Raw genomic sequence first — 16522 nt, forward strand, 5'->3', positions numbered from 1 at the left:
ACATCAAAGTGACTTCTGAAATTCACAGCATCTGTAAAACTTACAAAAACCAAGGTAGAAGTTGCTGAATATTGTAGAATTTTAAAAATAAGTTTGTGGTATTCTGAACGTAGTTGGAAACTATTCTCAGCAGAACATGAACAATGTTCTATTCAGTCTAATCACTTCAGTGATCAAAGCTAGACCTTCCCAAGTTCCCAACTGTAAAACATTGCGGAGCTTTTGAGATGACATGGGTTCATAAAGGAACCGTCATAAAGATAAGGTATGTGTAAATAAACAAGCAAAATAGCCTCCTTTGAGTATAAGGAAATGTAGTAACTTTGAAAAACAGCAGGAAGTTTTTTTCTTGTTTGGGCACATCATCGCTGCTGGGTTTTTTTCACCCTATTGTAACATAGCACCACAAAGCTTTTATGGAGGTTCCCAAGAAACTATAGGACAAAGGAAAACGACAAGTGAATCACACAGTTATGTCCCCGGATCACAACAACAGGGACAGGCATTGCTTCTGCTGTGTTCTCCTAGAGGAACAGTTCATTGCACAAGTTTCACTTGCTCCCAAACCAGCCAGGAAACTCATGTGGTCTTTACAGCTACAGAAGGCTGAGATTTTCCAGCCAAAAGTCTTAACGGCTGCAAATGTTGATTTAGGTCAGATGAAAGATCTAATGAATTCATGTGAACAAGATAGAGCACCTTAGACTGAAGAAGTCTGAAAATAATTTTGAAAAGTAAAAACTTTTGTTTTGACTTTGTGAAAGTAAGATGTTGCAACCTGTCACTTCAAGCAATGTTTTGTTCCTCACCTGATTTACATTACACACACACACACACACACACACACATATCTCTACAAACGTCAAAGCAAAATTAAAGGTTTAGTTTTGGTTTGAACAAACAGCATCTTCAGTCCAGAATGATTTTTTTATTACTATTTTTTTAAAAAATCGAAACCTTTTTCATATTTTTTTTTGTTTGTTTTGGTATTTTTGGTTTGGCGAGAAAATAAAAAAACATTGATGTGCACCAGTACATTCATGCTATTTCCTCCCTTTCAGAAGCCACAGTCTCTGCAGCAGACTGAGGGGTCTGTGTCATGGAAATTGGCAGGGATCGAGTAATTTGGGAAAGCAATGAGGAAAACAAATATTCTCTTCCCTCTGATTCCTTGGGAGTTTATCTGGAAGACATACAAACCTGGACTGTGTAACCTCCCAGTCAACAAACTCAGGAAACAGCTTTTTCTTAAACACTATGTATTTTTTATTCCAGTTTTTGCAATATGAGTGATAATAAGATTCTGTATAACGATAAAATTTTGTGGATGGAAAGGATAAATAATTAACCTAGCATATTCCTTCACAACAAAGGGATAAAAAACAGCCCGCATACTTAAATCCACAGGCTAATTTCAGCTTAACTTGGCAGGTGAACAGAGGCTTCAGAAACTATGTTCCAACAAGCTTCATGAAACTAGGTGGCTCTGTAAGTCAGAGAGATGTCATTAATCCCTTCACTGAGAAGAGGAAATCAAGGGGGACCTGCTTTGACCAGACATCAGAGAATCCCCATGGAAGTGAGTGCAATGAAATAGACTGCATGGAGCTTGCGTGTTGTTACAGCCCTGGGGTTCACCCTGGAGATGCAGCAGCAGGAGGGGACAGGGCTTTGCTGGCTCCTTCCCCATGGTCTGGGGTCTCCTGCCACCCCATGAACTACAATGGAAGTTCTTGTAGGAAGGCAGGCATGGGCAGGGGTGGAAAGGTTCTAGCCCTGCAGCCTTCTCTCTGCCAGGCCGCTGTGGCCAACAAGAGAAGCCCTTTGCAGCCAGTCCACCACCTTTCACCAGGATGCTCATGGCTTGAAATACCCTATTAAAGGGAGCTCAGGATGACGCAGCTGAAAACTATCACTTCCATTTTAAACTCCCCAACATTTCTCATCATTAAGCTTTGATTTTTTTTTCATCCCTCTCATAAAATATCGATGTGTTCAAGAGTGTTACTAACGTACTTTATAAGAACAGAATGGAAACATATCAGCTAGCAGCTTATGCTACTTTTACTTTATAATTATTAATTTTAAAATCTCCTTAGCACTCCACAAATACAGCTCAGAGTCCCAACCAAGCAACCAGGCTTGGACCCCATGCACCTCCACAGGTGGGCAGAAACAGTGTTCCCATGGACAACCCTGGGACTCTTCTCTGTTTCTTCTCTGAAATAACAGGTATAACTGAACTCCTCTGGAGGCCTTTCTTCCCTCTCCTCTACACATGCTCCCCCTCCTTCCCCCAAAATGTGCAGAAGTGGAAAAAAGGGCATTTTTCCATTCATTGCATGGTGAGTATGAAAGCTTGGCACACAAGTGAGCTATGTACTGGAATTTGGGTGGGTCTAGGAAAAAGCACAGACTTCAGTGGAAAACATATATGGGTGTGTGTGTGTATGTGTGAGAAAAAGCCTTTTAAACCTTAAATTAACCACATCCATGGATTGGTGAGGGGAAAAAAACAAGAAAGCTGCCCTGAAATTAGACTTTGGGCAGTACTGAGAATAAGTAACCCTGCAACATGAAACTGTCATTGGTATTTCGAGACCACTTCAAAGAGGCAGGTGAGAGCCCCCAGTTTATACACCAGTGCAGCATTTTAATGCTTTATAGGACCCTCGTGACCATTTCTGTCCATCTGGGAGCTGTGGCTATCTCCTGCGGGGCCAGTGAGGAGGAAATGCTTGGCTGGGGCAGTAGCAGGACCAGACTGTGAATGGGGCCAGGGATGGAGATGGGGATGGGGATGGGGACACCCTGCATGAACCCCAGGATGGCTTGAGCAAAGCTCAAGGGGAGACTTGATAGTGTAAGGACTTTGCTCCAAGACCATAGCTATGGGCTGCGGCTACTGGTCAGTGTGGATGTGGCCCAGACTTGCCATTTGAGAAAATTATTTTGTGTTGACTTTATTAAGGGTAATAATGGCATAAAGGGAAACATATGTAGAAGATACATTCACGACTTAACTCGAGATCACCAAAATCTCCCACATTGATACTCTGTATTTGCAACTGCTTGTGCTTTACAGAATAGGCAATGCATCATCTATATTTATAAGTTTTATTATTATTATTTAATTTTTATTATAGATAAAAAATTATTATTATTATTATAAGAACACACATATCATGAAGCAATATTTTAGATAGTAAAAATGAACCTATGTTTTCTATGTAAGTGCATATAGATTTTTGCCTGTGAAATACCACGTCCTGATTTTATTGGACACTATTGAATTTTCTTTCCAGCATTTAAAAGTTTTAACATTTTGGTTTTGTTAATAGCTACCAAATATTTGTTTGAGATCAAGTAGAACTTGATCTCTGTTTATCAGACCTGGACAATCAAGGGAAATGGGTGCTTGGTGCAATCTGACATCTTTGTAGTGCAGAGAAAATGGAGTAGGAATGAACAGGTTTGAAGCTGTTGTGTCCCTCAGAGAGAACACTGACCACACAACAATACAGTATAAAGAAAATTCAAGTAATCTGTATGTGTCTCTGTTATGCTGGTAGCACCGTCTGTGTTTTGCCGAAGAGAGAAAGACATGCAATTTAAAAGTCATTAGGTTTGGGTGAGGGAAATGGATACTTTGTCTCACAGGCTGCATTTTGCTAGCATGAAAGACCAGTCACTTTCTGAAAACATTTTCCACCGTATGAACTTGTTCACACAGGTAGAGCAATTCTTCATAACCAAATAACTTCCTGAGAAAATCAGCTTGTAACAAGTTTTAAGATGAAACCAAGACAAACCCATCCTCCTTTCTTGTGCTTTGTTAGTATTGCAAAAATCACAAGGCCAAATTCACTAGTGTGCCCTGGCCATGAAGAGAAGCCATAAATTTGGCTTAATTAGCAGGTTATTCTGCCCTTCTTGTTACTCTGCCTTGATGAAACAGTACAAAACAGCTGCACCATACAAGTAAGAGACCCAGAAACTGTCACAGAGGGAAAGCTTTATTAGTGTTACAAGGTCCCTCTTCCTGCTGAGTCAAGGTGTGCTGTTTCCCCAGTTAGATTTGATTCTATCTGCGTTAGGTATTAGATGAACAAAAGGATATACAGACCTTTAAATAAAAAGCTTTTTCCCTTGCCAGTTTCCTTGCCTTTTGCAGCACTACCTTTATTTTAAGTACTATTGAGGCTTTTACATATTTAATTTTTTTTTTTTTTGGTGGAAAATTCTTTTCACAGACTGGTATTTCAGTTCTCAGATTTAGTGACTGCATAGCAACAGAGAATTATAAGCATGCCTATTTCGGCAGTGTTTGCAAATGTGTACATACAGTGGGATATTTGTGGGCTACTAAGGTCATTCCTCTGCCAGTGTAATATCTTGTGGTATGGGCTAAAGGAGTGCTGTGATTTACGGGAAAAGTAGCTTTCATCTGCCACAGCAGAAGCCTGACACCCTGCAGGGAGCCTCACCTCACAGCCACACCTACGGTGAGCTATGAGAGCCCTGGTGTGCAATGACTAATTAAAAAACAAAACCCAACTTGACTGGCATACAGTGCATACATCATGCAATGAATTGGCATCACAAAATGGTAATTAAAAAGAGAGCTGCTGAGCCACTGGATATATTAATATTGTGAGGTTGACATACAGGTAGGAACTGATGTCTCTGCCCACCAGAGTGAGATGCGGCTGGTGCTGGGACCTGGTGTCCAAGGCTGGGTTTGATGTTCCAGGTACTTGTAGCCCACAAAAGGGAAGAGGCACAAACCACTCTAAATGATTTGAAATATCTCACTGATGCCTGATAAATATTTTTCATGTACCACCCATGGTAGCTGAGAAACAGGGAGAAGTGGCCCTGGGAAAGGCAGGCTGAAGATGTTTTAGCCAGCTTTCACGGACTATCAGCAAAGGGCTATTTTTTCTCCCTGCCTCTTGCATAAACATGACTAGGCACTTTACTATTCATTTTCAGCTACCTGCTGACAATTTCAATTAAAAATATAGGAAGTGTCTGGTTTTCATTTTGTTTACTTGTTTGCTTTCAAATGAAACCAGATTTTTATTTGACCAAGAAATTAATTTGGAGAAAAAAGTGAACAAACAAAAAAAGAGACCAGACAAGCTTTCTGTCCCACTAACCCTTCTTCAGGTCTGAAACAAAAGCAGCAAATTTCGAAACAACTGCAAATTGGCAAATCAGTTACTATGAATTTAACTTTATTATTATCACCATTATTCAGTGGTAAAGTAGGTCTCTGCCAGTTTGTGAAGTGATAGGTGGACACTGTGGAGGTTAAAAACAAGGTGCTGTCCTTTACCTGCTGTGAAAGAAGGGAAGACAAGGACACTGCCAACCTACGGTGAGCAAGGAATGACGGTCCCAGTGAACTTAATTAGCAGTCCAGTCTGGGACGTTTGTGCTCCACACTGACTTGGGAGGAAACTCCATTCCCTACAAACTTTGTCGAACTTAATACCTGAGCAGTAGATGGGCTCACACTCATTATTTTCTATACTGCTATAAAAGCTGCCAGAATGTGACTAAAATACTAGAAGGAAACAGTCATCCCTCAGCTGTGTACAGAAACATGAAACTGCCTTGGCACATGAGCTTGTGCAGTCAGATTATAGCCAGGTGATTTATACCAGGCAGTATATAAATAAGCATAAAGAGAGGTAAACCGACCCAACCACCTTGAGTCCCAGCCCTGAAAACAGAGAAAAGAGCAGCACAGCCCCTCTGGCTGCCTCTGCCTGGCTGGTTCTCCCCCAAGAGCTGTGCTCCAGCAAGGTGGCCCGTCCCCACACCAGGACGGGAAAGGTAGTGGGAGATGTGTGGAAGCATGCTCTCACAGCAGCTGGAGCAGCTGGCTGGCAAAGGGCCCGTTCCCAAAAAAGGAATAAAGCATTTAAGTAGGACTTAGGTAGGTCTTAGTTGACTAAGTGAAAAACTATTTTGCAGAAAATCCCTGCCCAGCTTCTGTTTCTGTTTTGTGCTGGAAGTGCTTGACATGTACAGGTGTTTCCATTTCTGACCCTCATTTTGCTGGGCACCCAACAGCTCTGCATTTCAGCATAACACAAAGCACCCTGTAAGATACCAAATGGATTAGTTGATCTTGTGTCTAAGCAAGAAAAGCCAGAAACAAGACATTCCTTGGCTTGTCTTCAGCCTTCTCCCAACATACCCCCTTTCCTTCTCCACCTTCCTCCTGCATAGCAAGACTTCCTGAAGTGTGGGGCTGCTTCCACTTGTGTTCTCAAATCTGACCATCGAAGGAGGTGGAGGTGAGACTCTTCTCTGTGTCTGAGGTGATTTGTTCCCACATTTCCACCCTTGCAGTGGAGTTCACTGGTAAGAAACTGGGGAGATGGGGAGGGGAGATGCACTTCCTAATGAAGCTGCATCACTGTATGGATGAGGCCAGAAAGCAAGGAGGCATCATCATTACTCTATGGCCAAGCTGTTAGGATGCTCATCTGGCCACAAAGAGTGTGAGTTTCAGTTTCTGCACCAAGAATTGTTTGTGTTTACACTCTGACTTCCTGAAAGAAAAGACACCAAAACTGTCTTAACATGGGTGCAGAATATTCCCAAAACATATTTTCTTGGCTTTGATTTTGGAAACACTCATTTTGTTTTGACTGACACATTAAGCAAACGAATAAAAAAGTGTGTTCGCTTGTGACCAGTCTTGAGGAAAACCTCAGCCAAAAGGCTTGAAGCCTTGCAAAATTTGAAACCACTGAAAACATTCATATAATGGAAAGATCAGGAATAGGTGCTGCGAACCTACCGTAAGATACTTGCAGAACATAAAATAGTATTCAGTTTTTTGAGAAACAGCTCTGCTGCCACAGCTACACACTTGTCTGGTAGTGGTGTAAGCACAATAGGGTTGGATCTTCTGATTCACAGACAGGGGCAAAGAAGAGAGGAATGGGATACTAAACAAAATGGGGGAAACCAGGAAAATGAGAGATACCCTCGTGGGAAAGAAATACTTCAAGGAGAAAGAAGGGTAAGATATAGCTACTGAAAACCCCCAAAGGCATCCTAGAAAGAAAGAGTGAAGAAATAGTGGCAGGGACTACAAAACAGGACAACAGTAGGTGTTAAGCTCTCTGAAGGTCCAGTCCTGGCTTTAGTATTGACTGCTAACGTTGATTGGGACAGGACATTGCTCCCATCATCCCTTAGCTCAGTTCCATCTCCGTGGTGGTGTTGAGATGGTTGCCTGTGCCAGACACCTGCGGTGGGGGGTCACTAATGTTCCTACAGCAGGTCAAAGATGTAAATGAAAGTGGAAGTACAGGTTGTGAGCTTGATAAGCCTAATGCAACAATAACGGCCCTTTCAGCCTTGCAGAGTAGTTCTGGCACCCAGCTCCCCAGAAACAGAAAGGACAGGCTCTTGAGAGTCTGTTTAGACTTGCCCATGTAGAAAGAGCCAGGTAAGGTTTGAACAGCAAGAACGAGCAAGGGCTTAGTGGGTGGGAAAAGCATCACATCAGAGGTAAGTTTTGAATGCTTAACTGTGCTCATGAAGTGTTTGAAACTTGAAAGAGTTTGAAGCAACAATACGCCGGAAAGGGAGACATTCAAAAGTATTGAATGTTACACTACTGCAGGAAAGCCATTTGTAAATACAAAAGGGCAGAACAGGTTTGTGGGGAACCTTTCTCTCTTTTCCAGCAGTGTTGTATAAACCATATTACCAAACGAAAAAATGAAAGTTTTGGAAACTGGTCAATTTATATACTTCTTTCTGAATGGAGACTTTGGTGTTCTTGAAGGTTCCCAGACTGAAGACTCTGCATGACCACGTCCCTGTTTACCCTCAGAGCCCACGGCAGAGGCTGGAGGGCAGGTTTTTGGAAGGGTGGGTGGCTCACTTGCAGTGTGTTAGCTGTTCAGCATGTGCTTTTTCTCCACTTGGAGGCCCGACCCAGACACCTGTGACATCACTGGAAGCTTCTCCATTAACCTCAATAAGATTTTAATCGTCTTTTGCCTTCTCTCTGCCTGCTTGGTTGTTTTCCTATTTGCTTCCATCCCTTTAGATTCCAAGGCTCATTTACATAAAGCAAGAGTTAGTGCAAAGCCTTGCATCCTGTCCTTAGAAAGAACAAGATGCCTGTACAAATATTCCTCAGAAACAGTGTATCATGAGACTTCTCCAGCTTTAATTCATCTTCCATGGCCAGATGTCAGGCAGCAGCCTGGGAGACATCAAGATGGATTTGAGTTTTTAATTCATTAACAGTGGTCTGAAAATTGTTGTTGCCTTGGCTCTGCCGAGTGGCGAAAAACATGCTGCTAAATGCCCCACGGCACTACTTGCCCCCGCCTCTGGTGCAGCCAGTTCTCAGCCCCTGGATGCTACCCTGCTGGTAGGCTCGGCTGTGCCTCTGTTTTCATCCGCTCCTGGGTGCCCAGGCCTGGGATGTGTCACCATTCACAGAGCTGCCCACAGCGATGGGCAGCTGTGGAGGGGTGGGGGAGCTAAAGGCGCAGCTTTGGGAATGGATTTTGACATAAGGAGGTATTTACAGTTCTCTCAGTTCAGTCCTTTTGTGAAAGAAAATAAAAAAGTGTTAATTTAGTTTTTTAAGTCAGTATCTTTCACAATGTGACTGCCTGTCAGCCTGCCTACCTATCACCACTCTCAGTGATGATCAGTCCTGTCAGAGAAGGGCTCTTTTAGGAAGTCCGGGGTAGCGATGTCCAACTGTGTGTCTGCAGCTGGTGGTGGAGGCGAAGCACCCTTCTGCAGCCACTGCTTCCCTCCCTCTGCCTCTGCCCTCCCTTTCATATTCCATAGCTCAGCTGCAGAGGATGACTTTGCTGGCTGACAACTGTGCAGCACAGCCTGGTGCATAGCCCAGAGGGAGGAGGGTGTTCATGCTAGGCAGAGCACTGGGAATTCAGGAGGCAGGAGGGACTTTTATAACCTACTGAACCACATCAGATGTAGGAAAGATTTAAAGATTATGTAGTTCTTTTCAATATTCAATTATTTTCTTTCCTCACCCCTGATATTTTTTTTTTTTAATGCCAAGTCTGCTAATGCTTTACGCTGGTTGAAAAAATAGTTCAAGATTTGCCCCTGAATCAGAGTGGCAGCGAAGCATGCGTGAGGTTTTGCTCAAGTGGCAAATCATATCTGATTTGAAAAAAAGCAAACAGCTGAGGCCATTTGAACAAGCCATGCTTCTGTACACTTTTAATCAGTTGTGTCTGCCAAGAGATCTTGCACAAGCAAATCTGGCTTCATGAAACAGGAACATTTTTGCATGTATGCAAGCTGGCTTCGACTTCTTAATAATGTGGTCTCTGGAAGCAGTGTTAATGTGCTTGTTATATCCCTGGCTGCTGGAATTGCCTTAATATCAAGGTATTCATGGCTGGTGGTTTGGTATGTAGCTCTACATTTTATTGACTTTGTCTGCACTAAGCTTCCTTACCAGCATGTGCTCTGATGGGGAGTCTCCTTTGGTGTTCCAGAGGGCTGGTGAGAAGAGGAGGTAGTTCACAGGACATTAGAGTGCTAGACAAGTCTGAGACAATTTGGTTTTCTTCCCTCTTGAAGTATCTGTTTCCTTAACAGTACTTCAGTTCACTTTTCTTTGCAGCTACAGTTTGAGTAAGGTTTTCTTTTGCATTAATAAAAAATACTTTATCAGAGTAAATTCAGTTAGAGAATGGGCAGTAGAGGTTCTTTTGATTTAAAAATGTATACTGTTATTATTATTCAGGATTGTTTGCTTATGTTAACTTAGTGTGGTTAGACATGCTTTCAGATTTAGAGGGAAAGGAATAGAAACCAAACAAACCAAAACCTTTTGGCTGGGGTTCTAAGGATGGTCATCAGGGTGTGGAGTACCTGAGGTGCCTATGTAAGGTATAAGAAGGGAAACAGTAATGGAGGTGTTATAAAACGGGTTTTATACACATAAATACTCACTGATCACTCATGGTGGGATATTGTAGTGGTCATTTCACTCAGGAAGCAGTGGGGAAGTGGAGGGCAGGGAAGAACCTCTTCTAAAACCCAGTTTTGTCCCACTGTTGGTTTCATCAGAGTTTCTTCCCCCATATTACTCCTGCTGGCTGCCGCTAGTGATAAGGGAGGGGAATAAAACCAGCGCTTCCCTAAGGCAGTGTGACAGATCCTCTCTCCCCATATCAGCGTGGCAGAGAAGAAGGCAAGTATTTCTGCAGGGAAAGGAAACCAAGATGAATTTCCCTGGAGAAGAAAAGAGCACGAGAGGAATTCAGGATCATGCAGGAAAAAGTGATGTAAGAGAAGAAAAAAAGGAAGCAAATCAACACAAAAAATATCCTACCACCAAAAAAAGGACCAGAAATTGGCTGGGATCCATTTCAGGAAATCACTGTAAAGCTGACTAACTTTGTCATATGCAGAAATACAAATCAAGAGAGGACATAAAAGATGACAGTGGAGCTCCGATACAGCCTCTTTCATCTATGGTGGAGTCCAAACATCTCTGCCATGCTGACCTCACAAGTGGAGATCAAACTTCACACATTTGGGACAGTAGAGAGGTACAGTGAAAAACAGCTTTGGTTGTGAGTTGAAACAGTCTGGAGTGTGCCAGACATTGCCTAGGGCTGCAGCAAAGCTTTACTTCACAGGTTAAGCCTGAAATGGCAAATTTTTAATCTGTACTCTCCGTTGACGTAGCTTAGGGATGACATTGTGCTGTGCAATTGTCTCCCTATCTTGTGGATGGAACTCTTCTACTATGGCATTTCGGTACATCTGTGATGTTAGGTGTTCTCCACCAGTTTTGGAAATTTGGCGGGCTGCGGTGTCAGAATTTTCTCTGTTCCGGGCTCCCAGCCAGGGAACAATGTATTTCAGGGCACAGCAGAGGCAATGGCAAGAACTCTTACCAGATCCTTGCGCAGGTTGAAACCATGGACCCAGCTGGTGTTGCAGATGAACAGTGCAGTGCATACATACCAAGTCTGGCATATGAAGGAAGTGTCAGGGCCACAGCAAGTGTGAGGCAGAGCTGCTGTGCACTGCAGGCTCGCTGCATCCCAAACATGCCAGATTTATTACATATATGCCAACCACTTGTGCAGAAGCCAGTGTTTCTGGGGCATGGTGGAGCCATGATGAGCGTGGTGTACTGAGTGTCCAGTACGTACTGTCCTTGCCCTGAGACACCTCTGATCTTGACCAGGTAAGTCTGCTCATGAGCCCTTTCCCTGCCCCACCAGCTCAAGCCCACCAGATGGAGCACCAAGGAGGGAAGGTGGAGCCTTGGCTGTCTCCATCCTCTTGGCCTCCAGAGGAGGAGGAGCCGACAGTCCTGGGGAGCTGCTCCCAGGAGCAGGCATCCAGGTAGGCTGAGCAGAGGGATGGGATGGGGACATGCCCCCAGTGCTGAATTGGAAAGGCCAGTTATCTCCTGGCCTAGCAATCTGTGGCAGGGAAATTTGCTCTGACAATGTAATGTTTGTGCCTGGAAGTAATGGCTAAGGGAAAATGTGTTTGAGAGCAAGAACAGTTATTTCAGGACAGATTTTTGCGCACATTTTATATCCATGGCTTATCCAGGGTGAGGCTCAGTGTGGGGAATGGAGCCTTATCACCAAGCGGTATGCATTTTCCTAAAAGGTTCCCCGTTAGAGGTTGCATGTATTTACCACACCCTGACAGTAGCGCTTGATTTTGAGTTTTCTTAAAGAGCAGTTGCATGTACACTCCTTCCAACCCTACCCTCCCCATCCCATCCCCCCACCCCCACCCCCCACCCCCCCCCCCCCGCCATTTCCTCCTGTTGTTCTTTTTCAGATCACTTGAAGGTTTTTTCCTGTTTATTATCCGGACATGCTGTGCACTGTGTGTTGATTTGACTGTCACATAAGGAATCTCCTACTGGGATCATTGATGCATTCCTTTGTGTGTGTGTGTGCGCGTGTGTGTGTGTGTGTGTATTTATGTGTGGCAATGGCTCCTAGGCTATTAAAAAGAAATGTTGGTGATTAAACAAAAATTAGAATGAGCTACAGGTGTTAATGTGAGTAAAGTTTAATTACCCTTTACCAGAAAACCTACAACAGTGTGATGGGTATAGTCATAAACAAAAATTCTCCTTAATTGACATAACAGGAAGGGTACTTCAGTGAGCAATTATGCTGATGTCCTGGACTGGCACATGTGTGTGCCACAAATATATCTTGTACTTCCTGCAAAATTCTTTTAAGTAGCTATAAGGAAGACGGGTTGGGTTTTTTTGGGGTCTTTTTTTTTTTTCCAGTGGTTCACGAAAGCGAATCACTTACTTACTTAAGGCTCTTTTTGAGGAAAACAATGGAACAAAACAATGCTTTTTGTATGACCTGCCAAAGCACAAAGGATGCATGGGATGTTATTTTTCTTTGTTGTTTTTGTCAGCAGGAAGTTTTGTTGTTGGGAACGACTATAACATGCACTGTCCTTGCTCTACGTAATCACTGTCTGGTCCTGCAAGCCGGGTCTTGTTACTTGCCTCATCAAACTGGCACAGGCACCGTTCTGCTTCACTCTGTGGGCTTTGTTCAGCCCTGAGTGTCCGCACACTTACTCTTCATTCGGACTGATGCACAGTAAACAAACTTCAGGAGTCGGGTGGTCCAATGATTGCTGGGTTTGCACAGGTCAGGGCCCATGGCTAGAATGCTGACTTTGTGAATTACCTCCTTTTTTTTCCTTAGACAGCTTAAAATTGGAGTGTGTACAGTGCAAACAGCTTCAAAGTGTTTTCAGGTGTAAATATTCCTTCCAAAACTCGACTTCGATGTGTTCAGGTCTGCTTTGTTTACCTCTAGGTTAGTTGTAGGTTTGTAACAAAGAGCCAGATCCGACTGAGTAAATCACTTGTGGAAGTTAATTGTTCACAGTGAAAGCTGGTCTGGCTCATTTTGCCTCCGTCGCAGGAAGAGACAGAAGTGGCGTGCTGGATCTGCATTCTAAACCAAGCATTGACGCGACTTTAATTTTGATCAGATGTCTCTCTTCAGGGCATTAAAGAAAACCTGCTCAGTAATCAAAAAGAGCCTCTTCTCTAGAGAAACGTAAGGAAAAAAGCAATTTAATTCATTTTACAGAAATAAAGTACTAACATAAAATTTCAGCTTTGTCAAATCTCTTTTGCAGGCTATCATAAAAGAAACCTACTTCTCCATATTCGGCAGTCACCAGAATCAAAGAATGGTTATTTTTTTCCTGAGAAAAAGAAATTCAAATTATTTGTAATGTGATATATTGTGTGATGGTAACTTTATATTCCAGCTGCTTTTATTCACTGCTGCTGTGTTTAGATGATGTTTGTACCTTCTCTCCAATGACATTTTCAAATGGTTTTCAGAATCAGCTATGTGCTTTGATTTCATTTAAGTAACTGTCTTGTTTTATTCTCTCCTTAGGACTGAAGCAGTGAGAATGGAAACCACGAAGATTAATATGTCGCGCATCCCACTGGTTAACGGTGGCATCGACACTGCCATGCTCAAGGCACACAAGCCCCGTGTGATGTCCAAAAGTGGTCACAGCAACGTGCGGATAGACAAAGTTGATGGCATTTACCTACTCTACCTTCAAGATTTGTGGACTACAGTTATAGACATGAAGTGGAGGTACAAACTCACCTTATTTGCTGCTACTTTTGTTATGACCTGGTTCCTTTTTGGAGTTATCTACTATGCCATTGCATTTCTTCATGGTGATTTAGAAATAAACAAGTTCACTCCAAAGCGCGAGCCATGCGTCAAGAATGTAGACTCTCTGACGGGGGCATTCCTGTTCTCCCTGGAGTCACAAACAACCATTGGCTATGGATTTCGTTTCATTACAGAGGAGTGTCCTCACGCCATTTTCTTACTTGTGGCCCAGCTGGTCATCACCACCTTGATTGAAATCTTCATCACAGGTACCTTTCTGGCCAAAATTGCAAGACCTAAAAAAAGGGCAGAGACTATTAAATTCAGCCACTGTGCCGTCATCACTAAACATAACGGAGAACTTTGCCTGGTGATCAGAGTAGCAAATATGAGGAAGAGCCTTTTGATACAGTGTCAGCTCTCTGGGAAGCTTCTCCAGACATATGAAACGAAAGAAGGGGAGCGGATCCTGCTGAATCAAGCCAGTGTCAAGTTCAATGTTGACTCCTCTTCAGAGAGTCCATTTCTCATTTTGCCCTTAACCTTCTACCACATTTTGGATGAAAGCAGCCCTTTGAGAGATCTCACACCTCAAAATCTCAAGGAGAAAGACTTTGAGCTTGTGGTGCTCCTGAATGCCACGGTGGAGTCCACCAGTGCTGTCTGCCAAAGCAGGACTTCCTACATCCCTGAGGAGATCCACTGGGGCTACGAGTTCGTGCCTGTGGTTTCTCTGTCTCCAAATGGAAAGTACGTTGCAGATTTCAGTCAGTTTGAGAAGATTAGGAGAAGCACAGATTCTACTTTTTATAGTATGGACTCTGAGAAACAAAAACTAGAGGAGAAATACAGGCAGGAGGATCAAAGAGAGAGGGAACTGAGAACGATGTTGTTACAGCAGAGCAATGTTTGACTGAATGGACAAACTATTCTGATTAATCCTTTTTGCAAATTGAAAAATCATACTGTCTGTGCTGTATGTCTGCTATGAAACCAGCAGTGAAGTCCTTTTCAGCAGATAGCTTTGGTGTATAGTAAAACTGTCCCTTTGACTGAGTTGTTAAGTATTTTGTAATTAGGCAGGATTTATTTGTTCATGATCGTGATTTAGCAAAGTTGGATTTGTATTAAGTCTCTGCCTTATACGACCACTAAAAGCAGACACATCACTTTCTGTATGGAAAGTGAAACTGGATGCACTGTGCTGATTCCTTCAAATATTTATTTGACATGGCTTTACTGTGAGCATGCATTCACAGAGGCAGCACACAGTACTGCTAGAAGAAAATATGCTCCTTTAAAATATGTATATTTAAAATGCATATTCTCGCACCAGGTATTGCCTTTGTGGGGATCCCTGGCACTGAAAGTAAGTTTATTTGAGATACAAGTGGTTAGATAGGGGAAGAGCCTGCAGGGAGGTGATAAACTTCTTAAATCTTGAAGGAGGGTGACAAAGTAGTTGTGATGGGTGGTGAGGAAGGGAGCGTGCTCTCTGCTACTCAGAGCTTGTTTTGTGATCACTCATTTTTTTTAACCTTGTTAAATGCCTGATTTATATATACTAGCAAAAAGGGGAGATGAGGGCAAGATACACAGAATCATAACAGTAATCAATTATGATTAAAGCTGGCTTTAAGGCACCTGTTTTTTATCCAATGTAAATAGTTTGTAATAGCAGCATGACGATACATTTCTACAGATTGCTTGCTTTGCTAAGGACCATATTTAATTTTGGTTAAAAGAAAGCTGTATAATGTCTGTAGACAATATTTACTTTTTCTGGCAACCATAAAGGACAAGCATTCCTTTCATTCATTTCATTTTTGGTCTATTAAAACCATTCCATTAATAAAGGATTTAATTTGAGCAGCTCCTGATCTCTTTATGGCATGGGGAGAGGGTGTGGTACCTTGGAGATGTTTAAAGAGCCAAGTGCTTGGCATAGGCAGTTGCATCCAGCACACAACCCAGGGACTCAGCAGATCACTAAAGCCATCAGATTACAGGTAGCACACCAGGTAGCAGTGGTGTGCGTGTAGCATGCCTGTTATATATAGGTCGGCTTTGTTAATGGGGCTTAGAAATTATTTCCGACTCATACAACTTAAGCAGCTTTCTGAGTTCTAGAGATTTTTCTCCTCTAAAGCTTTGCCAAGGAAAAGCTGTATTAAATATGATTTTGGGTCTGTGGACCAGGTCTTGGTCTGAGAGCCACCAGGGTTAGCAGTGATGAAAGGACTTTTGGCATCATTGCATTTACTATTACCATGCTTAGCTTCCTGGCACCAGTGGAATGCAGCTCTGCAGTCTGCCATACAATATTTTGCACAGTAAATATTGTGTAAAATCCTGGCTTGGTGCCTAAAGAGGCATGCAGCAAGTTGAGCATGAAGATGCCTGTGGCACCAAGAAGGTGGTCAAGAAAGAAGTACATACTGAAGGTGTGTGGTGGTGGTGATAAGGGGGAGCATGAGAGGCTTGAAACTGCTCATGTGTGCAAATTGTTCTCTCTCCTGCGTGAGAAGTCAGAAATCCAGGTACTTGTCTGAAGAGAGAGACCGAACTTAATCCAAGAAGGTTCCCTACCCATTACAACGTGAGCAAGTTTTCTAAAACAGTTGTACTTGCAGGTCCCGCCTAGCATTTTTGGAAAGAATTCCCAGGTGGTATTATGCTGTGTTGTCACACAAGTTTTCGTTTGTAATCACATATAGAGGATGTTAAAGTTTACATTACTGATTGCTCATTTTCAATTTTCCTTCACTTTGATCACTTGTTTCATTGCAAGGAAGCGTGTGTGCTCCATGAAATTTTGCAGT

At 42.8% G+C, this 16522-nt stretch overlaps 1 protein-coding gene across 4 annotated transcripts in view; it reads left to right on the plus strand.

Moving 5' to 3' along the window:
- Nucleotides 1–15567, plus strand: part of KCNJ15 (potassium inwardly rectifying channel subfamily J member 15) — a 37065-nt gene extending 21498 nt beyond the window's left edge. For 2 of the 4 annotated variants that reach the window (XM_027804453.2, XM_027804452.2), the window contains exon 2: nucleotides 13467–15567. In XM_027804453.2, coding sequence (XP_027660254.2) covers nucleotides 13483–14613 — 1131 coding nt within the window. In that variant the 5' untranslated portion in view covers nucleotides 13467–13482 and the 3' untranslated portion in view covers nucleotides 14614–15567. The other 2 variants (XM_027804454.2, XM_014279462.3) reach the window with 2 other exon arrangements.
- Nucleotides 15568–16522: the final 955 nt, after the last annotated feature.

This window comes from Falco cherrug, chromosome 2, assembly GCF_023634085.1.
Source record: "Falco cherrug isolate bFalChe1 chromosome 2, bFalChe1.pri, whole genome shotgun sequence".
Classification (NCBI taxonomy): Eukaryota; Metazoa; Chordata; class Aves; order Falconiformes; family Falconidae; genus Falco; species Falco cherrug.